The 24,608-nt window shown below is 49.4% G+C and overlaps 1 protein-coding gene across 2 annotated transcripts in view; it reads left to right on the forward strand.

The window, feature by feature from the left end:
- Positions 1-507: 507 nt before the first annotated feature.
- SRRM4 (serine/arginine repetitive matrix 4) overlaps positions 508-24,608 on the forward strand; it is a 145,363-nt gene continuing 121,262 nt past the window's right edge. Inside the window, exon 1 of one of the 2 annotated variants that reach the window (XM_042843180.2) lies at positions 508-908. In XM_042843180.2, the coding sequence (XP_042699114.2) occupies positions 778-908 (131 nt within the window). In that variant the 5' untranslated portion in view covers positions 508-777. The remainder of the gene's footprint in view (positions 909-24,608) is intronic. The other variant, XM_042843179.2, reaches the window with a different exon arrangement.

Genomic DNA, 24,608 nt, shown 5'->3' on the forward strand with positions numbered 1-24,608 from the left:
ACCTCCCCCGAGCCCCCTGCCACGAGCCGTTCCCGGCCTGATTCTCGGCGCAGCAGGGGCGGGCGCTTCCCTGCCCTCCCCGGGCGGGGTTGGGAAGGGGAGCGGAGCGGAGCCGCCAGCTGCATTGGACCACGGCCGGGCGTGTTTGTTTTGGAGCAGATGTAAACGCGGGGCCCTTTGCGCTGGGAGGCGGCGCAGATGGCGAAGGGGTTTGCTGAGGCCAAGCCCTGAGGCCCCTGGAAGGAAGGCGGGGTGAACTCCGCTCCTGTCCCGGGGCTCGCTCCGAGTTCGCCCTGCTCCCCTCCGCCGCCGCCCCGTATCCCCGCGGCTGGCAGGGGAGTAGCGAGCCCTGCTAGGGCGGGGTGGGGGCTCTGATCTCTCCCGGGTCGCTGCCTAAGCCAGCCCTGGGCCATTGTGGCAGCCGGCACCCGCGGCCTCCTCCCCGCGACCTGCAGCCTTTTGTTAGGCAGATGCAGGCAGGAGGCGGGGGGGGGGGGGGGGGGGCGATGACCAGCCCCGCTTCCCACGTCACGTTGTGAGTGAGACAAAACAGGAGCAAAGCTCAGGCTCGCAGACGCACTGAGCTGCCTCCCCCTCGCGCGTCGGCGCCGCCGGGCTCCGAGCCGCCCAGAGGCCGGGAGCGCAGGGCGGCCGGGGTGGGGCTGGGGCTGGAGCAGGGCGAGCTCTCCGGCCCCGCCAGCCGCTGAGCCCCCTGCCCTGGGCTCGGGATTTCAGCACCGCGGAGAGCTCCCCGCGGCCGGCCGGCCGGCCCCGGGCATGGCCAGCGCGCAGCAGGGCGAGAAGCAGCTGTTCGAGAAGTTCTGGAGAGGCACCTTCAAAGCCGTGGCCACGCCGAGACCCGAGAGCGTCATTGTCGCCAGCATCACCGCCCGCAAGCCGCCGCCGAGGTGAGGCTCGGGGAGAGGCTCCGCCGCCCTGGGTCAGAGGGAGCTAAGCCAGCCCATTGCGCTCGCTGGGGCTTGGCTGGAGTGGGGGAGCCAGCGTCCGGCAGGGCAGGGCATGGGAGGGGGCGTAGGTTGGGGGTCATCTCCCTGGGAAACTTTCCCTAGACTCCCGTTGGGACTAGGGTGACCAGACAGCAAGTGTGAACAATCGGGACAGGGGCTGGGGGTAATAGGAGCCTATATAAGAAAGACCCAAAAATCAGGACTGTCTCTATAAAACCAGGACATCTGGGCACCCTAGCTGGAGGGGGGTGAGCAGCCGGCGGCATGTGAGCGCTTTGGTTTCCTAGCTCTGCTCCGGTCTCTGGGGCAGCCAGGGATGGAAATATCCCCTCTTGCTGCTGCGGTGCGGAGGGGGAAGGCAGCAGAGCGCTTCGTGCCAGGTTGAGGTCTGTGTCTGGGTCACTGCCCGCCTGAGTGGAGTTGGCTAGTGGGAACCAGACTCAGTGGGGTGGAGGTGGAAGGGTCAGGCGCGCCGCTAGTCAGTTTGAATGAAAGGAAACAGGAGAAATAAGACCAAGGACCTGACCTGGAGGAAGGGAGGTCGGTGGCGAGGGAAGACTGAGCAGGTGGGAGGATTTAGCACTTGCTTATTGGTGACACAGTCAAAGTTGGATCATTTAAAAATTAACCCTGAGCAAAGCTATTCCTGTAATGAGCCCTGTCCTGCTATTTCATCCCAGCCCCAGCAAGTCCTTAGCTCTTCTAGAAGGGAAACAGCTCAGGTGAACTCCTGCTCCAAGCTCCTACAAGAGCCAGGGATCCTAAAAGAGCTAGTGTTTCCAGAGGAGATACAGCTGGCTGAATGCTGCAAGGACTGGTGAACGTTCAACCCGCCAGCTCTCTTTGGGGTCTGTGCCTCCTTCATGGTCAGGCCCAGTACAGGCAGACCAGCACAACTGTTCACAGAAATGTGCACAGAAGGTTTAGGCATCACAAATGTTCCTGCCAATCTGTATTCCCCTGGGTACTAGCCCAGAGCCTTCACCTTGTGCTTTTGGGAGTCATCCAGTCATTGCGCTTTAATAATACAATGTGGCTCCGCTGACCAGTACCCCCAGCAAATATTCTGAAGCAGTGGTCCTGGTGAATGCTGGAATATATTTGCGTAGCCCATTTGTTGGTGTGGAGGTGGGGGGACCTCCCAGACTTGAAAATCCAAGTCTGGTTCCTGATAACTTGCAAACAGGAAACTAATTCTGTACCCCAGTGGCTCTCAATTTTTCCAGACAACTGTACCCCTTTCAGGAGGCTGTTTTGTCTCCCGTACCCCCAAGTTACACCTCACTTAAAAACTACTTGCTTAAAAATCAGACATAAAATGCAGAAATGTCACAGCACACTATTACTGACAAATTGCTGACTTTCTCATTTATACCATATAACTATAAGATAAATCAATTGGAATACAAGTATTGCACTTACATTTCAGTGCATAGTATATAGAGCAGTATAAACAAGTCATTGTCTGTATGAAATTTTAGTTTGTACTGACTTCGCTAGTGCTTTTTTCTGTAGCCTGCTGTAAAACTAGGCAAATATCTAGATGTGTTGATGTATCCCCTGGAAGACCTCTGCATACCCCCAGGATATGTGTACTCCTGGTTGAGAACCACTGCTGTATACCACTCCCCGCAAACCCATTCACTTAGCTCTAATTCTGAGTTTATGCTAAAGTGTCCCTGTAAATTTTGTGATCAGTAACTTAGTGGTTTGTGGCAGGTTTTGTTTTCAGGATGACTGGTAACCAGTATAGGCAGGTGCATAAACGTCCTGGAAATACCCAAATCTGCGAAGCTGGCATTGTCATGACCTGCCACATCCTGGGGCTAAAACTTAAAGATGGCAGGTTGTGCTGCCTGCAATGGTTCAGTATCTTATCCGCCTTTCATTCCTTAAAGATCATGGGAGATAATGACATCTGATTGTGGTCTTTTATTTAGTAATTATGGAACACACTGGTCTACAGCTGTCTAACAGAGAGACCAATATTTTACTTGACGTCTGTGTCCCTCCCCTTTATTGTTGGGGAGGGTTAAGATGTCTATGAAGGTTGAAACAGAGAGATGATGGCTGTGTATGCCTATTCCAGTCTCTTGTGCTTTTGAACTGATATTTGTGTTTAAACAAATAATTGTGTAGGTGTCTATCTGTAATTCCTCAGAGGATTTCTCATAAAAAAAATCAATCACAATCAAAATGAAGGGACAGCAGGATAAAAGGACTGAATAAAATAACGTTAAGAGCCATGAAAAGTGAAAATGTTTCTTTGCTTTGAACTAGGAGTATAGTATAGTGTTTTAAGGTCAGGGTTTCTCATTTTCTTGGGTTGCTGCCATTAATTTCATCCTTTGATGACTGAGGAATACTGTGAGTTGCGTGCAGTTCTTAGCAGAAGAAAATGATTGGATTGTATATTATCCTGGAAACTTACAGCACAAAGCTTACTCCAGAGCCTCTCCCTTTATTGTTGTGCCAACAGCGATGCCGTCTGTCCTATAAGCATTTTTAAAACCTTCGGTTGGATTTTCTTTTCTTTTTTAACCTCTTCCCACCTTTACATTCTAGAAGTCAAATCCTCATTTGCTACAAATCATTGCAATTCCATTGAAGTTAACAGATCTGTGCTGGTTCACATCTGCTAAAGATTTGGCTTTAGATATTTTAAAAGGAGTTCCATAGCCCTGCTATTTCAAATCTTTTTAGTGCGCTGAGAACCCTGTCTCTCTCTTTTCCCCTCCCCCGAACTCCATATCCATTCTGGAAAATAATTGTGCTTTAGAGCCAGCTACAGCAACATCTCACTAGAGCCGGCACCCCTAGAACTTGTAGAACATCCTCTTAGAACCTCCAGAATTCCCACTGATCCAACCTGCAGTGCTGTCGGTCTAACTCTAGACCCTGGAACCCGTAGAATGATTGCCTACTTAGCACCCCCATCCCTGAACTTATCACCAAGTCAGTACAAATGCAGATGAATATTTTTTTTGCCTCGTAAACTCAGGAGAGGACCTAGGAAGATTCCAATTTAGGTTGAGATCTGCTCCCCTTTCATTCACAGCAACTAACTGGCTCACTGTCAATAGGTGGACTCGGATGAAATGGGAGTCTAAATATAGACATTTTCATGTGTTAAGTGGTAATGCGGCATTATTGCAGCTGGGCTCCTATAAAAGGCTGTGTCTTATTGGTTGCGTTTGCAAAGAATCAGTTACTTTGGATCTTCCAAATACAGCCCATGCAGGAAGACAAGATGGGGCCTGATTCCCACTGCCCCATGCCTTGTGTAATCATATACCTATACCAAGTGGGGGCAAGTTGCTACCCAATCAGAATGGCAGGGTTTTGCACAGGTGTAGATGCTGGCACAGGGCAGCAGAGAATCCAACCCAGGCTCCAGTCTTGTGTGCCAGCTGCTGTCCTCTTTCCAGAGTTTTGCTGATATGCTGAAAACCAACACTTGGGATTGGCCTTGCGTGCCTGGCCATGGACAGTACTGGCAACTGTCCTAGGTGCCCTCGGGCAGGTTAGAAGGGTACAGAGGGGCACCCAGCAGTCTGTGCCCAGAACGAATTCTAGTGCCGTCAGCCAGTGTTCTCCTACAGGTTCCTGGGCAGCGCATTTTGGCCCCCTTGAAGGAGGAACAGCATATTCTCCATTTTTCACCTGCCCTTAGTGGTAGAGGGTGGAGGAGAGAGGTGGAGCCATTGCCATTACCTTCCCCCACCTGCTTTCAGACAAGTAACCCTCAAAGGAGGGTGCAAGCAGCGTCTCCATAGGGTTTCTGGGCTGCCCAGAAACAAGACAGAACCTTCTCCACCCTAACCCTTCCCCTCCCCAGGGCACCCAGGCTACCAGGATCTATTAGGGTTTGAACAGTGCCAGTCAGTCCAGTGTGGGAGCGGGGCTGCCAGCTGCACAGATCAGTCACTGATTAGTTGCCATGGGGGCTGCACCCCTACTTGCTCTCCAGCACGCCCGCAGGGATACCTCTGGGGCACAGCAGATAAACCCAAGCCCCTTGCATAGATGCTAACTACACAACAACGTTTACAGGCAAAAAAAAAATATCTGTCAGTCTCGTAACATAGCAATAGATATTCCATGTATGCTTGGCTGATTTCTTGCAGCTCCCGTTGCCTCCAAGTGGTGTTTTTGGAGCTCAGCACCTCTGGAAAATCAGGCCTGAATAGTCCAGAAAGGTTTATTTAAAGTGTTTTTATTCCTCATTCAGATGCTTGTACAGTAATATAAGGAGGCCCCAGTGGTTTATTCCAGCTGAGAAAACAAGCATTCATATACCAATTTGCTTCCTAAATTTCAAAGACGCAGATTACAAGGTGGTAGCTCTCAGTTAATTACAAACACACACACTGGTAAAACACATCCAGTGGCTTTCTCTTCCTTGTGTTGTAGGTCCTGACCCTCTAGCTTCTCTGTCACTTGTAAGGGAAGAAGAATAAGTAGTTTAAATGCATCGAGCAGAATTATGATCTCTAAAAAGTGAGTCACAGCTCTTCTATAGATAGAACATGAGAATGGCTTTCTACCCATTTGGTTCAACCAAGGATTGCGACTTAAAACCAAAATAGCAGTTAGTAATTCAAAGCAATGTTTGTGCTGCACATATTCAGGGGGGTTCTTCTGACAGCCTGTGGGCCATCACAAGTGCTGTATAATGGATGGCTCTGAGCTTGGAAGATAGTGATGCAGTTTTGTGTTTGAATTGGTTTCTTATTTTCTTATTAAAAATGAATTTAACAGGGAAATTTTTGTTGCCATTTTCTTGATTTTTGTGGGGCAGGTTCATGTTATCTCTTAGGACACTAACAGTGGGCACGTCTAGAACACTTTGCATCCGAAGATCTTAAAAGGTTAAGCATTGAATCCTTGAAGCATATTATTAGCCCTTTTTTCCAGAAGGAGAAACTGAGGCAGACAACTGAAATGCCTTGTCCAAGGTGTGTCAGCTCATCAGTGATAGAGCTGGGATTAGAAACCAAGATTAACATTGCAGCACCTCTGAGTGGGATTATTATTTTTTTAATAATCAATTTACAAGGAACTTCAGTTTCCCCATGAGGTGAAGTGACTTTCCCAAGGTCACACAGTTAGTCAGTGGCAGAGACTGGAAAAAGTGTGCAGTTTTTCTGACCCCCAGTCATGTGCTTCAGGCACTAGATGGTGCTTCCTCTCTGGTGTCAGAATTGTCAGAAATAATCAGAGCACTTTGTTGAGGCACCATTTCAGGACAGGAAGGTAAATGTTTCTACTCAAGCTTTACACATTGATATTCATGACATTTGAATTTTTTTAATCAAATAAGCATGCGAGTAGACCACTTGATTTTCTCTGACCCACCTCCCCAGCATGTTGTAGGGTGGGTTGGGGAGGGGGGGCTGACCCACAAGTGCAAAGAACACAGTTACCAATTCAAGGGAGTAATTAGTATGTCTCTTCTGAAGTGTTGCCCTTTTACTTCTCCACCATAATGGGATATTACTATGCACAGAAAACAGTCTCTTCTATCACACACTAGATCAAAGCTAATGACAATGCCATCTGAGCTTTGGCTAAATACGGATCATGCTGGGGGTCTAGAGAGGGAGATGCTGGGACAGGACTACTTTCTGATGCTAACACCATGGGGCAGAGGGCCTAGTCTTGCAAGATGTCAGGCATCCTCAGTTCCCACCACAATCACTGGGGTTGAGGGCTTTTGGTAACTCGGGATAGCTCAGTGGTTTGAGCATTGGCCTGCTAAACCCAGGGTTTGCGAGTTCAATCCTTGAGGGGGCCATTTAGGGATCTGGGGCAAAAATCTATCTGGTGATTGGTCCTGCTTTGAGCAGGGGGTTGGACTAGATGACCTCCTGAGATTCTATGGCAGATGTCCTGCTGAATCACTTGTGTGTTTAAGAAAAGGATTTGGCCCTAAAACACTTGTATGTCATATCTGTGGGGCTAGATCTTCATCTGGTGGCAATCAGCAAAGCCATTGAAGTCAAAGGAGCTATGCCAGTTTACAACAGCTGATGCTGTGACATATCAAGTGCTGATTTCAGGAGTCTGCAGCAATATTTCTTCTGGGGCAGATTCTGCTCACAGCCACACCAGTGTGGATTCACTGGGCTTGATTCGCAGCTGTTCCTCCAGCTTTACAGGGAGGTGAATCCATTGAAATCAGCAAAGTTCCTTTGCTAGAAAACAGGATGATCACAGGGCTGAGTCATCCCAGGGGCTGCAATAGTTGCTCTAGATTTACACCAGTATAACCAAGCACAGAATTTGGCCCACAGGGTCTAATTGGTAAGACAAACTCCCCCAGAGAATAAAACAGTTCAAGCTAAGTGCAGTGACAATTTAATTCATGAGCAGGGTGTCGTGCTCTCTAGTATTAGGGCTGTTTGCACTTCACCAAATCTGCATTTTTCTCGGTCCTTCAGCTTCAGGAACGGGGGAGGGAAGGGGAAAGCTATTTCCATTCCCTTCTTGGTGGGGGGGAATAGCGCCTCCCCCAAGTCAGGATGTTAGACGGTCTGCTGCTCTCTGAACTGCCTCCCCAGACTGTCCTGCTTTTTGCCGCCTGTGATGTATATCTACATTAATGCAGACTTTCAACTGGCAGTGTCAGAAGACCAGCTGTAGGAGCATGTTTTGTTATGGACAAGCGTGAAATTTACAATCTCTCTGATTGTGATCAATCAGATTAGGAAATTGAAAAAGACACTGCTTAGACTTCCAAATAAGAACAGCAAATCTAGTTTCCACAGAAAGCATTCAGAATATCTTCTGTCTTCATGCATGAGAGAAACCACAATTTCTACCCCCCACCCCATGCACCAGGCTATATTACTTGCACATAGCTACCAGAGCTGTGTCTAAATGCTACGCTTTCTCTTGAATTTCACCAAAAGATCCTTGCTTTTTAAATATGTCACAATCGAAGATGAAATAAAACACAGAATTAAGATGTCATAGAAACAAAGCAAGCCCAAGTAACAGGAACAATACCAGGCTTCCAAAATGGTGATTAAGTAATTCATATTGATGAGGGACTATTCACAACAAATATTCAGATACTATGGACTAAACGTTTCCTGGGTGCTTGATTTGCCAAAGCTTTATTTCTAGTTTGACGGCTATGTGGAGAAACGCAGGATGTGATAATTTCCAGGCTTCATTAAAAGTTAGCAAATGCAAGTGTTCTTTCATTTTACAAGACAATAAACACTCCAGTGGGAGGGAGGGAACCATCTGTGCTTAGGTGTAGAAGGCTTTTAATGTAACAGGAAAAGTGGTCTGATAAACTCCACCCTTGGTGCTTTGCACACAAGCCAATTCTGCTGCTAACCCCATGGAACAGGGTCTCTGAACTGGCTCTCTGTTAGCAGCATTCTTGCTGAGAGGGTTCAACATCTCCATGCAAAGGCAGAATTGTGCTCCTCTTGTCTTCCCACAGCATATGTTGCAGAAGAGCAATACCCTGCACAGGAAATGTGATACTCCCTGTGGTCTGTCCGTCCGCATGGAAACGCCCTGCCACAGGTGTTAGGTTCGTATTGTTCCCAGTAACAAATTTCAGTTACTCCGTCCAACAAAACCACCCTCCACGTCTCAAGCTGGGGCTCTGGTTCTGTTCCTGCAGGTGAGGCATTTTGCCCCACACAGAACCAAATCTTGCCCTCACTCATATCCATCAGGGGATGGCCTTGTGGTTAAGGTGCTGGACTAGACTCAGGAGACTGTGAGGCAGTTCTCTGCTCTGCCCCAGACTCTGTGTAACCATGGGCAGGGTCGCTTAATCTGTCGGTGCCTCAGTTCCCCAGCTGTCAAATGGAGAAAACATACCTCCCCCCCCCCTTTTTGTCTTGCTTGTTTAGATGGTAAACTCTTCGGGGCCGGGGCAGTCTCTCACTGTGTCAGTACAACCCATAGCACCAGGGTGCCTCAGTCTCAGCTGGGGGCTCTAGGTGCTACCGGGATATAAATAATGAAGTTACACTCGTGAGTTCTGTGAAGTCAGTAGGTTCCATGGTTATCAATGAGGGCAGCATTTGTTTGACACTCTCTCTTTAGAAGGCAGGTGAGAGTTACTCACAAAGGAAAGAAGATCACAGGTCCCTGGCTTCAGTATGGTAGTCTCATAAGTATTTTACACTGATTCTTTTTTTTTTAATGTGAGCAAAACATCCTATTTCATAGATTCATAGACTCTAGGACTGGAAGGGACCTCGAGAGGTCATCGAGTCCAGTACCCCTCATGGACCAAATACTGTCTAGACCATCCCTGATAGACATTTATCTAACCTACTCTTAAATATCTCTAGAGATGGAGATTCCACAACCTCCCTAGGCAGTTTATTCCAATGTTTAACCACCCTGACAGTTAGGAACTTTTTCCTAATGTCCAACCTAGACCTCCCTTGCTGCAGTTTAAGCCCATTGCTTCTGGTTCTATCCTTAGAGGCTAAGGTGAACAAGTTTTCTCCCACCTCCTTATAACACCCTTTTAGATACCTGAAAACTGCTATCATGTCCTCTCTGTCTTCTCTTTTCCAAACTAAACAAACCCAATTCTTTCAGCCTTCCTTCATAGGTTATGTTCTCTAGACCTTTAATCATTCATGTTGCTCTTCTCTGGACCCTCTCCAATTTCTCCACATCTTTCTTGAAATGCGGTGCCCAGAACTGGACACAATACTCCAGCAGAGGCCTAACCAGTGCAGAATAGAGTGGAAGAATGACTTCTCATGTCTTGGTTACAACACACCTGTTAATGCATCCCAGAATCATGTTTGCTTTTTTTGCAACAGCATCACACTGTTGACTCATATTTAGCTTGTGGTCCATTATAACCCTAGATCCCTTTCTGCCATACTCCTTCCTAGACAGTCTCTTCCCATTCTGTATGTGAGAAACTGATTGATCCTTCCTAAGTGGAGCACTTTGCATTTGTCTTTGTTAAACTTCATCCTGTTTACCTCAGACCATTTCTCCAATTTGTCCAGATTATTTTGAATTTTGACCCTATCCTCCAAAGCAGTTGCAATCCCTCCCAGTTTGGTATCATCTGCAAACGTAATAAGCGTACTTTCTGTGCCAATATCTGAGTCGTTGATGAAGATATTGAACAGAGCCGGTCCCAAAACAGACCCCTGCGGAACCCCACTCGTTATACCTTTCCAGCAGGATTGGGAACCATTAATAACTACTCTCTGAGTACGGTTATCCAGCCAGTTATGCATCCACCTTATAGTAGCCCCATCTAAATTGTATTTGCCTAGTTTATCAATAAGAATATCATGCGAGACCGTATCAAATGCCTTACTAAAGTCTAGGTATACCACATCCACCGCTTCTCCCTTATCCACAAGACTTGTTATCCTATCAAAGAAAGCTATCAGATTGGTTTGACATGATTTGTTCTTCACAAATCCATGCTGGCTATTCCCTATCACCATAGATTTCTAGGGTCTCTGTGCTGTGAGCCCCGAGGATTCATCTCTCTAGTGTAGCAGAGGGTCCAAGAGATCATAAATCTAAAACATTTGCCAGCGTTAAGCAGGTTTCCTCAATGAACTCTGCCTGTCCTATGAACAGCATCCCTCATGGCCCTGTGCTCTACAGCCAGAACAGAGTGGAAGGATCATAGTTACGTTACTGTCACTCTGGGATGCTGACAGCGTTATCTAGGGTTATCTGACGCTTCCTAACTTATTCATTAGATCTATACGTGTCAGCTATATGCGTCCGCTCTCCATCCTAGAAGGAAAGTTGCTCTAAGGTTTCAGATATTTCCTCTTAGAAACATCTAGCAGGCAGATCTCTGTTCTCAGGTATGCTTTTTTTTTTCCCAAATGTTTTGTCTGTGATTTGATAAAGCGCAGTGGATTAGCCTTTTTCCTCAGCACATTCTTGGCCAACTGAAGGGAGCATCTTTAGCCTTATCTAGGAGAGAGGGGCAGACAGGGAGAGGAGCCTAGCTAGCCAAATTAAAAAATGAAGTTGACCTGTCTGGGTTTCTGTTTAGTCACACACTTGACAGCTGCTCATCTGTCCGTTTTACAGAATTTAACCCTGTAATTGGTTTCTTAGGCTTTCCAGTGGTAGATAGAATTGCATCCTCTATAGCATAGTGCTAATCAGAAACTCTTGTCTGACTTCTGAATTAATTGGGAGAAATCCTGTTCTCCCAGCCGGTGTCACTCCCCTGTGCACCAATGGGACGGAGCAAAGAGGGTGGCCTATAACGTCGCTGCTCTGTGTGGTTCCTGCATCTTGCACAGCTAAAGAAACCTGAGAATGCCTTGAACATAAACCAGCTGCAACAGCTACAGAAACTAGCCCCCAATCAGCATGGTGTAGGAGTGCCCTGACTAGAGCCGCTCCGACCACTAGCTGAAACGGAATCTGCTCTTTCAGCTTTGCTGAAACGGTTTGTGGCGCTGTCTGGGCTTCAGTGAGAAGTTTGTCAGGAGCCAGGGAGCTAGCCAGCCAGTGAGGCCACTGGCCTGGAATACGGGGCTATGTCTACACAGCCTGCAGCAGTGAGTCTCCTAGCCCAGGCTAGGAGCCGCCACTTCACAATGCTGTCTGCGCAGCTATTTTTAGAGTGCGAGCACGAGCCCCCAGTCTGCCAGCCCACGCTGGGAGGCTCGCGGTTGTGGGCTGTGTAGCCGGACCCTGGGAGATCCGGGTTCAAGTCCCTGCTTTGTCATTCCAGCTGATGCTGAATCAGGCCAACCCTTGTGAGTCAGGGCCTTGACCCTGGGTAACCCTCCATCCAGGCCTGTGCCCTGGCCACCAGGCTATAATCGGTCTGTCTTTCTCTAGTGTCGAATTAAACCACATTTCAAAACCTTGACAGTTTCCCTGAAACAGAATTGTCCTTCCCCAGACTGCACTAGTCCCGACCCACCCCCTCTCAGTAACCAGGCCCTCTGGCAGCCAGGAAAGTATGTGGTAGCAGAGCCCCTACGTGGGCCATAAAGGCGGTATAATGCCAAGCCCGTCCTGTACCATGCTCAGCTTAGCTGGACCCAAAGATCAAGCCCTTTGGGGTCTGGAATCCAGTCAAGCTCTAGGGGGTTGGGAGCACGTTCTCTAGTAAAAACCCATGCGTCATCCTGGAACAAAAGAAGAAATTAACCCCCTCTCCCATCTCACTTCCTCCTCACCGCCACCTGAGCTTCTGGTGCTGCTGTGGGATGAGTTTAGAGACGTGCCTGGAGCTCAAGCTAGAATAGCTTGACCATCGGTGAGGGTCACTTGCACTCCGGTGTGAAGCGGGCTGGAGCCCCTCTGGGAGGCAGGGAGAAGTGCTTTCTTAAGTAAATGGATTATTGATCAGCTTGTAGCGTTAAAGAACAAATAAGACAATCAGGAAAAGGGACTTTTCCAATTAACCTTTCCTGAAACGTGGCCGAGCTGTGCGGTGCTGGGACCTGCATGAAAAGGGAGCACCAGGCAGAGGACAAACCGCTCCAAAGTAGGCCTGCATTGGAAATCTTCGCGCATGTCTACACCGCAATCCAAGGTGTGACTGCGGCCCCGGTAGACGTGCCTGTTTGGATCTTGCTAGCTCGAATCATAGCAGCAGTGAAGTCGTGGCAGCATGGACTGACTGACCCTGGCATTGTACAGGAGCGGCTAGTTGTGGGGCTCTGGCTTCGCTGCTGTTGTATCCGGGCGAGCTAGATCAAAGCTAGCCAGGGTATGCAAGCATGTGCTGCAATCACACCTCTGACTGCAGTGTAGACATGTCCTAAGAGCCCACCAACGTCAGGTGGGTCTGGGGTTTACTGGCCTTTCTGGTCCACTTACTCTTATTGTTAAAAACATGCCACCTCATTCAGCTGCCCCATTCATGTGAGGTTAAGAAGGGGGTAAGAGGGATAAGCTGAGATGGAAAAACTCATCCCTTGAACTGCAAACCCCCACTGGGATGTCCTGGGCTCAGAAATGGCCTTGAGCTTTGCTCTTTTCCTTGGGCCCCCCACAGGAGAATGCAAACCCAGGCATCGAGCTGGGGGAGAGACACGTTCTCCATGGGAAAATAAAGATAGGGCTACCTCAGCTCTATTCTTGATGCACAGCCTAGACTGCCCAGTGGCTAGGGAAAGCATGGGATGTGGGGAATGCCCATCCTGTGGAACTATCTGCTGGAGAGGGACGAAAACTCTGTTTATGGAACTTGGGAGTTTCCCCCAAATTGTTCCATTGCTAAGGATGAGGGTGGTACCCACCATATGCACCCTTATGGAGCAAGACAGTGATTCCACTCGCAGCTTATGCTCTCTGAGGTGGTACCAGTGGCTCAGAGCAAGCTGCTCAGTGGTCCTGTGACATTGCACCAGCTGGGATGTCCCCCGCCCCCAAGCAGTGTAGCCAGAAGGGGAGGGACAGGGAACTCCTGAACCCAGGGGAGGTTTCCTGAGCGTGAAGGGAGATTCCCAACAAGCGCTCACTGGACATACAGAAGGTTCTTCCTGTGATCTAGGGGAGGGGAGATAGCTGACCTCCCCTGTCCATGCAGGAATGGGAAGATCTGTACATGGGGGGGGGGTCTCAGATCTCAGGGGAACATTTCCCCACCCAGGTTGGGTTTTGTGTTTAAATTGAATCACTCTAGGAAGTGGGAAATGGGTTTAGATGGCAGGAAATGAAGATTCCTGAACTGAGACTTGTGACATGGTCCAAGCCTTCCGCAGACCCTTAGCCTCCGGGCTGATGACTCATCCCGTGGAACAAAGCAGGAGGAAAGTGCCTCCTGGCAAAAACCTGGGAACCAGTGAGTTCCAGAGCTTGGTATTTTTTAGGCCAGAAGGGACCATGCTGTCATCTAGCCTGACCTCCTGTGTAACGCAGCTGTTTGGGATTCCAGTTGTTTCTCTCAGCAATGTCACTGAGCTGGCAATGGTGGTTCCTGCTGCCTCAGAAACGTAACCCCTTCTGCCCCACCATTCTGGACTGGGCAATAATTATTTAGATTTTAGGTCTTATTCGCCTTGCACAAAAAATGAAAGGCAGCCTCATGTGAAAAGGCTAATCTCCCAAAGACTGACAGTGACACGAGGAAAACTGAGCAGTAGAAGCAATAAAGCGGTGACCAGGAAGCTCTCCTTTCTTAGTGCTCTGTTCCTCTGCAAAGCAACTCCTGCCCCAGCAGCGTGGCATGCCACGTAGCTTGGGTTACTGATTCCGTGGACAATCTGCAGAGCTTACACATGAAAAGATGGTTTTTCTCCTTTTGTAATGAGGCTCCGGGTCGAGCGGAGCCTCTCCCGTTCACACAACAGCAGCCAGGAAATCCCTGCGGGACACATGGTCAAATCAGGCCTGTTGTTTCCCCGCTGTAGCTGAGTGGGTTAGCCCAGGTGTTGCTATGAGCAGAAGTTGGAGGCAGTTGGGTTGCCCGGGCGTATCTGTTGGCCTGGTTTGCTTGCTGGTGGAAAGACGAACGCTTGACTCCGAGCCAGGCTGAGTAGGAGGAACTGGCGGTGAGATACGTCTTTCACTTATAAACGGAACTGATTTGATCCGGAATCAGCCAGGCGCGATAAACACAGGACTCCATCAAAGCCCGTTTTGACAGGGTTAGTGCAACAGTAAGATCTGCTCCCCGGTACTGCAATTAGGGGCCGCACGTTGCCTGTGGGTGCACAGCTGCATCTCCCGTTTAAGTAAACGGCAGTATTGTGCAGATAGCTGACTTCAAGACAGGACTTGGTTTGACTCTTCTAATTCTGCTTCAGCTGCACTAATTCTACCGTGCCTGGCACAGTGGGGGCCCCGTCTCCGCAGGAGTTCCCAGGTGTTATGGCAATACAGATACGCGATAATCCGGGAGAGCCAACAATTGCCCCATGGCGAACTCTGCGGCTTGGATGATCCATGGGCAGCACCCCGGAGCGGGGTGTTTTCCTCTTTGCCGCATCCTACCTAACGAGCTGCTAAAAGAACTTCCCAACATCCATTCCCTTCCAGGTAGGCTGCAGCCAGCCAAACAGCAGCCATCAGTAAATAGACAGTGCTTATTGCAGCCACATAAATAACACAGTGCCTGCCCTCGAGCACTAATTTAGTGGCACTCAGCAGCGTCGAGTTAATTTCCTGTATAAAAAGTTAAGCTTTTTTTTTTCTTTGCGCTGAGATGAAAAAAAAAAGTTTATTTAATGTTTGGAAATATATTTTGCAATTACAGCTGGATTATTCATGTGTCGCGCTCTCCTGCTTGTAATTGTTTTTTGGTTTTGTTTTTTTAAATGAACAATGGCAAATGGAGAACCCTCTTGGGCGTCCCTGGATAATGGAATTGCATTGCTGTCATCACTTGCCTTTGAAACGGCCACACGGGTGAAAGTTCCTATTTCCTGCGCCAGTTCCGAGCCACCGCTTGGCTGCTAAGGCTGAGATGGATTCACCCCCTGCTTCCCCATCCCTAGTTTTGTCACGTCGAGCGATTTATTTCTTTAAGCAAGGCTTGTCTGGCTTTGCTTAGCTTGTTGATAGGTGATCTAATATCCATGAAATGTTAAATGGCCCAATGAACTAATTAGGTATTAACCTGCCTGCATGAAAGCAGTTTCTTCGCAGGCTGGGATATTGAGAAGAGATTTATTAAATGTTTTTATCGATCCAGGAGTGCCCTTTTATTACTGCTCTTCATGTGTGACGGGTAAATCAAGCGCCACCTACAGGTAGCCTGGGGCTTTGCCACCTGCGGCACTTTCTGCCCCACTAATCTGCTGGGTGGTCATGCTCGCCTAACGGTGTGTTCCGACAGGATCTGTATCCGTAGCAAGGGATTGCGCTGGGAAAAAGCAAAGAAGGGATGAGGTGACTCACATTTTTGCTGATCTCCGCCCTGGTAAAGGGATGCCACCATTTTCCCTAGGATCAGAAGCATCTTTCTGGAGAAGACAGGTTAGCACCTGGAGCTTTTTATGTGTCCCTGGGTGAAATTCCCCTGGGAAAAGGGCCTGGGCAAGGCCGATGCAGCACGTAGACCCTGAAATTACAGTTTCAGGGGCCCACAGGCCTAGTGCTGGTCTTCTAAACCCCTGGAGATTTAAAGGCATTGGATTTGATGCCAGGAGCCTGCCGTTCCTTGGCATCTGGATTAACTTTTTCCTCCCCCCTGCCTTCCCTGTAGAATCTGACAATCGAGATGGGCAAGGCTGGCAATTAGGACATTATCTGGTCATTGCCATTCCAGGGTTGCCCCTTGAGTGGAGCTGAGAAAACAGCCTGGATGGATTTCATTTGCTATTAATGCCCTTCGCTCGAACCACAAGGCCACGTTCCCTTTCACTGGTTTGTCCCCGGATGCACCTGCCATGTGTGATAATCAGGACCCTGAACCCTGCTTCCCTGGAATCCATGAAACCCCCTGGCTGCTTTCAAAGGCTGCGGCAGGGCAGATTCCATCTTCTAAAAGCTGATCCCCTTGACCGATCATTTCCCAGCTCCATTTCCCATCTCCTGTGCAGTAGCTGGCTAGAATAACACTGGGATTCTGGTGCTCCTCTCAGATAGCACCATGGGCTGTCTGCTGCCTGCTAGGGATGGAGACCTGATCTGTTATTACTGTTACCACAGTTCAACCTTTCCTTCTCCTACCAGACTGACAAGCAGTGAGGAGCCTAGCCAAGGGTTTTATGCTTTGCTTCCAGTTTTATGAATTAAAGATCCCTTTAAAAAAAAAAGTGAGAGATGGAAAAGGAGGAGAAACGCAACTTCTATTTACCTCTTCTCCTTATAATACTTTACCCTCTAACACAAACAAAAAAATAAACCATCTTACATAAAGTGTGAACCAGGCTGAAATCCATGCCTTTCCTTTCAAATAGGAGTTCCCTAGGCCTAAAGAACTTTTTTTTGCATCACGGCCGAAGAGTCCTTTTGTATTTCTCAGCCTCCCTGCAATTCCATGTGTTTGTAAATGTAATGTAACTCTTCACACTGCTTTTCTCTTTCAACTCTGCTCTGTTTTCAGAGTCTATTGGTCCTGTTATTAGTCAGTTGTGTTTGGTAGTGAGGTTGACAGCTCCTGAAATTTTTATCATGAGTCTTGTGGTACCCTGCATTCTCTTAAAGCCCCAGCTCCTGGAGTCCAGTGATTGCAAGATTAATCTTGGCTTTATAGGTGTTCAAGCAAAAAGCTTCTAGTCTTCATGGGTGCAGAGAAAAGCTTGAAAATTCAAAGCCAGCGCATCCTGAAGCCAGACACCAGAAGGCAAATGAAATTAACATAAAATATATTTTAATAGTCTCATGATTTTTGGAGAGGCCCTAACTCGTGATTTTTTTGAACATATGGGGTTGGCAATACGTTGGTAGTGCCTAGAAGCCCCAGCCAAGATCAGGGTTCCCTTGTGCCAATGCTGTACAAATATAGTAAGACGGCACTATAAATAGACACAGAGGAGTACCTGCCATTGGCTCCCATTGACGCTCCCCCTTCTTGTTTGGCATCATTCATCACGTGACATGTTACATCTCCAGTGGATTTACTCACAGGATGATTGGGCTTTTACATGATAAGCTTCTCAGGACTTGATCCACACTTCTTATGTCTTGCATAATGAGAGTGCTGCTATATGAATTAATGATCAGTTAGCAACTATTGGTGTGACAGGTGCCCAGTACCTGCTAAGATACATTTTGGGATCATTTCATTAGCAATGACACTAGTTGTTTATATTTGGTATGTTAAATATGCCCCAGTTCTCAACCTGGGCATTGGGAATCGATTTCAGGAGGGCACGCTCACCCTCTTTCAGGGGATCTTCCCACAACTTTTCTGTTGTAACATAGGGTCCTCAAAAGGCTGAAACAGCTGTGGTAGAGGGCACATTGAACGGGGTAGTTACTGCATATTAAATAAGCATCAGGGTCATTGGAAGACAGGTTGGCAGTTGCATGTGCTGTACTGAGGGACAGGAACTCCTGAGCTCTAACGTAGTCTCCTTCCACAGGATGGGGCAAGTTAGATGGGGCCAGATCCAGCAGCAGTTACATATACACATGAATATGATCGGGAAATGGAGGCAGAAAATTTAAAGGCCTAAATCCTACTATCTATAAAATGGGGACAGAACATATTTAATGGCATCAGCAGCCCAACAGAAGACTTAATTTTTGAGGGAACTAGGCGTTACTAGATCAAATGATATCACACCAGTATTTACTGGATCTGAACTAGTACAAATTGAGGCTAAAGTTGGTTAGGGGACTGAGAATTCCTGCTCTATTATTTCACATGGTACCATCGGCATCACATGCTTGCTGCCAACCCAAAGCCTTGAAAAATCAAGTCATTCCCCATGAAAACCATGAGATTGGCTTAAAGTCACGATTTTTTCTTTAAAGTGGGGTCTTTTCTTTGCCTCCTGGTTTCTGAGCACTTGGGTCACATGTTGAAGCTTTATTCTGCAGCCACGGGGAGGCTACAAATTTGAAGTTGAAATTCTCATGAAATCACTTGGCTCCAGGGGCTGGGCCTTCAAGACCAACACCAGATATCGTGAGTTGGCAGCTCTGTGCTCACTTAAGATCTGTATTCCTGCTCTTGTTGATTTCAGTGGGAGCAGGATTGAGGTCTTCTAGCCATCACTACTGCACAACAAATAGCGCAGCCATTCAATGCTAAACCCCGGCAAATGCATTTATAACAATCAGTTGCTGTATAATTACCATCCAAGGAGAGTCTGATTCAGGGCAGCTCTGTTGGATGGGCAGAACATGCAGGGCCCAGAGCAGCAGGACAGTAGGGGCAGCAAAATGGTCTAACTGCGGGTGTGCAGCTGAGCACAAGTGAGCAGGAGAGCCTGTTTCCCAGAGCCCCTGCAGCAGGTCCTGGCCTTATGAAATATACATGAAATCCTTAGCTGAGACTGTTGAGAAACTGCGGCTAGTAAATCTACCGCTAACAGATTTTTAAATAAAAGGCAGTTAAGGTCTGTGCAGTTTGCAGCCTGGATTTCTGCAAATGGGAGGAAGGAAAGAATAGGGAAGGGGAGAAAGACAGAAAGGTGGGCAGTGGCCAATGCCACTTAGGAGACAGTGAGATAAATGCATACCTGCTAGAACTCCACTGACTTCTTTGGCGTTGCCCCGGAGATAAATTTGGCCCATTAAGATTGTCCTTATGAGAGGCTTAGTGTATTTATCAGCTTTGATAGCAGTGGAAGAGGTAAGGACATGACTTATAAAGCCTGTCTTCTTTAGTCCATTACACCAGCTGCACAAGAGCAGACTGGAAGCTTCCCCAGGTGAAATGGAAGTGAACTGATGGCGAGGTGCATCTCTTCCATTAGCGACCAAACTGCTTCGCAGCACTGTCTTCCCCAGCCCTGGCCTTCCAGCACATAGTAAATGCGTCTGAGTTGGGAGCCCAGGTTGAGCCGATGAATCAGCCACAGATTTAAAGGGGGGAGATGCCAGGAAGGGCAGAATATAAAACACTTCCAGCTCCAGAAAATGTCACCTATTGCAGTGGTTCTCAAACTTGGGCCGCTGCTTGTTCAGGAAAAGCCCCTGGTGGGCTGGGCAGGTTTGTTTACCTGCCACGTCCACAGGTTCGGCCGATCGCGGCTCCCACTGTCCGCGGTTCACCGCTCCAGGCCAATGGGGGCTGCAGGAAACGGCGCGGCCCGAGGGACGTGCTGGACGCCCTTCCCGCAGCCCCCATTGGCGTGGGGCGGTGAACTGCGGCCAGTGGGAGCTGCGATCGGCCGAACCTGCGGACGCGGCAGGTAAACAAATCTGCCTGGCCTGCCAGGGGCTTTCCCTGAACAAGCGGTGGCCCAAGTTTGAGCAACACTGACCTATAGGGACTTGGCCAGATTCTCTGCCCTGCACCTTGTGGAGTCATTTGCACTTTGTCCAGGTATATGTAGAATCCCAGTGCTTGCTGTTGGCCAGTCATTTACACTAGTGCAAAGCCAAGGGACCGTGATGGGGCATCAGGTCCAATAGTTCTGCCCCTTGGCTCCTCTTCCTCTTTATCCCACTTCTTTCAGCATCACCCAGAAGTCTTCTCCAGAGGAGACTGTAACCCAGGGCACCCCACAGCCCTGGTGTAATACACGGAAAGAGCTCACAAGAGTCCTCTCCCAAAGCAGGGCCTTGTCTGCCAAGTGTGTACTGCACCGTAGGAGCCAGAGCCAGAATAAATGGCACTCAGCACGAGAGTGTAACGAGCAGTGCTCATGCTGGAACGGAATCATGTAAACACCCCTGTTTCCTGCTTCCTCCCAGTGTGAACGCAATGCTGGCCTTAGCCCAGCTCTCTGGGGACTTCCGGCAGGGGCTTTCGAAACAAGCGCGGGGCTTTCAAACCTTCAGGAAAGAGACGCTCCATTTGTTCATCCCGATGCGCTTTGGTAATGTTCAGAGGCATCTTCCTGGATTCGGCGCGTTGCTAGGTAGCTCAGTCTGGTACACCGCTCAACGGCAGGGTGGGGTCCAGGGACTGAAGAGGCAGCGGTGCTGCAACAAGTTTTATAGTGGGGGTGCTGAGTGTGGAAACCATGCATTGGGTGGTTGTTCCTACTTCAAGCCGAGGGAGGCGGGGGGCGGCGGCAGCACCTATGTGAAGAGGGGAGTGAACTGCGCTGGAAGAACTTTTAATTCCCGGGCACGTTCAGCCTTTGAAAGGGAAAGGCACCTAGCGGGGGCTAGAGCCAGGCACACCGTTCTCTCCGCATCCTGCAGCCCCCTCTGCCGTTCCAAGCCTGGGACACCACACAGGGCTGGCCTACTGCTGTTCTATACCTGCCCAGGGCCTTCAGCGAAGCCTGCCCGGCCGCAAGGACGGAGCCTCTGCCTACCTCCTTGCAGAGCACCCATCACTTGAAGTAGTGGGGAGAGCATTGGACAGGGAATCATGAGAACCAGGTTCTCCTCACAGCTCTGTCACTGACCTGCTGTGACCTTGGGCAACTCACATCACTGTTCCATGCCTCGGTTTCCCCTCCCACCCTTTAGCTATCTAGTCTGTTTGAAGGGTAAGCTCTTGGGGACACTCAGAGTTTGCCCAGTGCCTAGCAGAATGGGGCCCTGGTCTCAGCTGCAGCCCCTAGGCACTACTGTAAGATAATAGTAACCAAGTCTAAACTCTAATGGGGACAGGGCTGAGACCAAGGAAGTTATTTTCACTTTGCTAAACCAGATTTGCACCAAGTGCCTAGAGTGCATTAAATCCATGCTGCCATTTATCCCTTGACAGTGCGAGTCAAACTCAAAAGCCCAAATTCTCTCCTCTTGTTGAATTTTTAGTTATTCTCTTTCATGGGTGACTTACTGCATTTGCTTGTATCTCACCCTGGTTGGCATGTTTAACTTTTATTTACCCAAGTCATTGCAGGGCCATGCAAGTGTAACTAAAAGAGTAATTAGCAATTTTAAAAAACCCACTCTTGACAGCCCTCTGAGAGCAGGGACGGGTTCTGCACCCCTGCTAGTTGGCTGCTTGAAACCAGCCTGGATTTGTTTTGTATGTTGCATTTTTCACTATGGCAGATTTAATTAGCAGCTCATAGGCCGAGTGGTGAATCTGGCTGAGGTGAATGGAGTTCCTCCCCTGTTTACATCAGGGCTAAGTCTGGCCCCAAGTCGTGCTGAGAGAGATGGGTTTGAATATGAGCTGAATTGAAAAAATAAGGATCTTTTCCTGCATGGTGGATCTTGGAGAATGGATGTCACTTGAAAAACACACTGCTTGTGTAGGGGTGTGATATATATTGTCTTCTGTACTACACCAGCAACTCAAGGCTCCTGTGTTAGGTGCTGCACAGACGTGTAGTGGGGCAGATCCTGCCCCCAAGAGCTTGTAACCTGAACAGCTAAGACAAAGGAGGGAGTAGTATCCCTATTTCACAGGTGGGGAACGGAGGGCTTATCTCCACGGACATTTAGCTCGGGGTAACTTAAATCTCCCCCGCGCTAGTTTGCTGTGGATTGTCGATCCGTGTGGACCCTGCTGATGCACACTAACAGTTAAGTAGTTTGCTTTGATCTAGTCCTTTTTGAAATGTGACTAGGTTGAAGCACACTGAGCAGCAGTTTGTGTGCAGCAGCAGGGTCCACATGGACAGCTGGTCCACAGCAAGCGAGTGCGATGGAGACTCCCAGCCCAGCTTGCCGCAGTCTGACTGTTCGTGCAGACAGATCCTGAGGCACGGAGCTGAAGCAACTTGTCCAAGGTCCCACAGGGAGCATGGGGGAGCTGGGAACTGAACATGGTTCTGCTGATTGCACTCTTTTGCCTTAACCACAAGTTCATCCTTGCTCCCATATCACCAGAATGCATCTCAGCTGGGTCCAAAAATGCTCTCTCGGTTTCCCTTGTAGTTGGGAAGTGGACAGTGACCAGCTCTGGAGCTGGCATGGCTAGAAAGCAAGGATCTCACTCGCAGCTGGCTCAGTCCCTCACAGTATGAAGAACCACTGCTGGGCTTGTGTCCACCTGGCCTAAACTCCGTGTGCAGCTCCCGAGAGCAGGATCTGAGTGGATTTCTAATTACGCCCACCTGCCGGACATTCTGCACGCGTCCCCTGGCTGCATTCGTATCTCGCTAGCACAGACAGTGAAACGCAACACGCTGACAGACAGAAACCACAACCTTGAGGCAGCCCCTTGGTAAATGAGCCATTACCAGCAGGTCCCAGAAATGAGTGAGGGGCCCCATCCCCTGAGCCTCCCTCTTCTTCTCAGAGCCAGTGGCCAGGATGGCAGATGGCCTTTTAAGTGGGTCACACCAGGCTAGCTTGGGGGAATTTACATTTTAACTCTTAATCCTCTGGTGGATAGTGTGCGTGGGGGGTGGATTTGATTGCTTTACCCGGTAGCAGGGACAGATTAAAAGAAGTTTGCAGTCGTTTGAGATCTCGGGAATGTATGTCAGCCCTGGCTCGGGGCTGTTGCGCTGCACTGAAGGGGGAGTAACTGAATTGCTAGTTCTGTTGCAAACCAACTTGTGGGGGGAGGGAGGACTCAGGATTCGAGTCCTCCCTCTCCCTGAAACCCCAGCGTGGGAGCAGAGTTGATACAGCGGAGCCGGGGGAGCAGGCTAATCTGCACCAGGTAGTAAAAACCTGAATGTAGTGTGGGAGTAAGATGAAAACTTGTTCCTTCTCCCCCACCCCATCCCATGTCTCCTTGCAATACAGACCCTTCCCGGCCCTGTATAGCCCCCGAGCTTTCCCGAGTATTCCCATCTGCCTTGGTTGGCATGATCCAGCCAGTAAAACCCACCTGTCCCTGGGGGACCCCAGTAACGGGGTGCTGTGTATGTGCCGGTGGACCTCATCGGACTGCTTCAGTGCAGCTTTCAGTGGGACTCAAGGGAGTGCCATCAGTATCTGTGCGCACCATGTGTTCATGAAAAGGTTTCGCTTCCCGGCAGGGACGGCGTCAGGCTGAGGGAGCCTGTCCCACTTCCTGTATTGGCTGTTGAGCGTGGTCTGGCCATCCCTGCACCAGCAGCTAAACTAGCCTGAGGCAGGGCTGGTGGGATCTGCTTGCCTCCAGCACTCAGACACGGCTCAGCGTCTAGAGAAGTGCGGCCGTGGGGACCATGGTTGGAATCCAACCTTCTCAGTCTTCCACGTGCTCCTTAGAGACATGGGGCTTTGCAACCATGGCACTGAAAATAGCCCCACATTTAAAACAACCAGAGGCCAATTTACCCCCAGTCTCAAGCCACTAAAGCTGACTTACACCAGGGATGAGTTTGGCCCCATGAGCTACACTCAAACACCTCTCCAGCCAGTCTTGGGCCGCAGCCCCACGTAGCATCTGCACGCAACCCCGGAGGGTCCGGCCACGCGGCAGGTGGGACGTGGGCAGGCGTATCTGCACTAGCTTTCCTCTAGCGAGGCCGGGTCCTGAGAGGAGTGTCGATGTGGCAGCAGGAGCTAGCAACCACAGTGTGTGGCCAGGCTCCTTGGTGGGCTTGTTCTCTGGTTGCTAGCCCGTACTGTCATTACCCCTGCGCTGGCACGGGTAGGCAGACCTACGCTCCGATCGTGCCTTCACTTGCAGCGTAGACCTACCCTCCGATTGCTTTCAAAGAGTCATATTGTAGCCCCAACAAGTCTTTTCTACTGCCCACAATTTGGATGATTCAGCTGCTAGCCGCTGATGTCACCAAACCGTCCGATTCTACCGTAAAACGTCGACTGTCCCTGGTGAAATGAATGAGCTGCTGTTAACAGAACCCAGGCTCTCCGGGAAATAATAGTGCAGATGTTTCCCTTCTCTCCCGCCCTGCTTGCCTTCATGCCATCCTTGCCCCAAGCAAGTTGCCCCGTCCCAGGGTTCAGCCTCTTGCCTTTCAGGCCGTTGCATGTTCCCTTTTATCGGCTTCTCTAGCCCAACTCCAGGCGATGTTTGCAGAGGCAGCTCCCAGCTGCGGAGTGGGCTGGAAAACTGCCCTGCCTGGGGTCAGGTGTGTGTGTGTGTGTGTGTGTGTGTGTGTGTGTGTGATATCAAACAGTCGCCCTAATGCGCTGCCTGGGCCAGCAATCAGCCGGACCAGAGACAGCCTCGCTCTAGGGCCTGGGCTGAGGTGAGTCCATCTACCTGCTCTGGCTGATAGGCTGCCGTTCAGCTGCCAGTGTTTGGCCTGCAAA

Source organism: Chrysemys picta, chromosome 15 (genome assembly GCF_011386835.1).
Source record: "Chrysemys picta bellii isolate R12L10 chromosome 15, ASM1138683v2, whole genome shotgun sequence".
NCBI classification, from domain to species: Eukaryota; Metazoa; Chordata; order Testudines; family Emydidae; genus Chrysemys; species Chrysemys picta.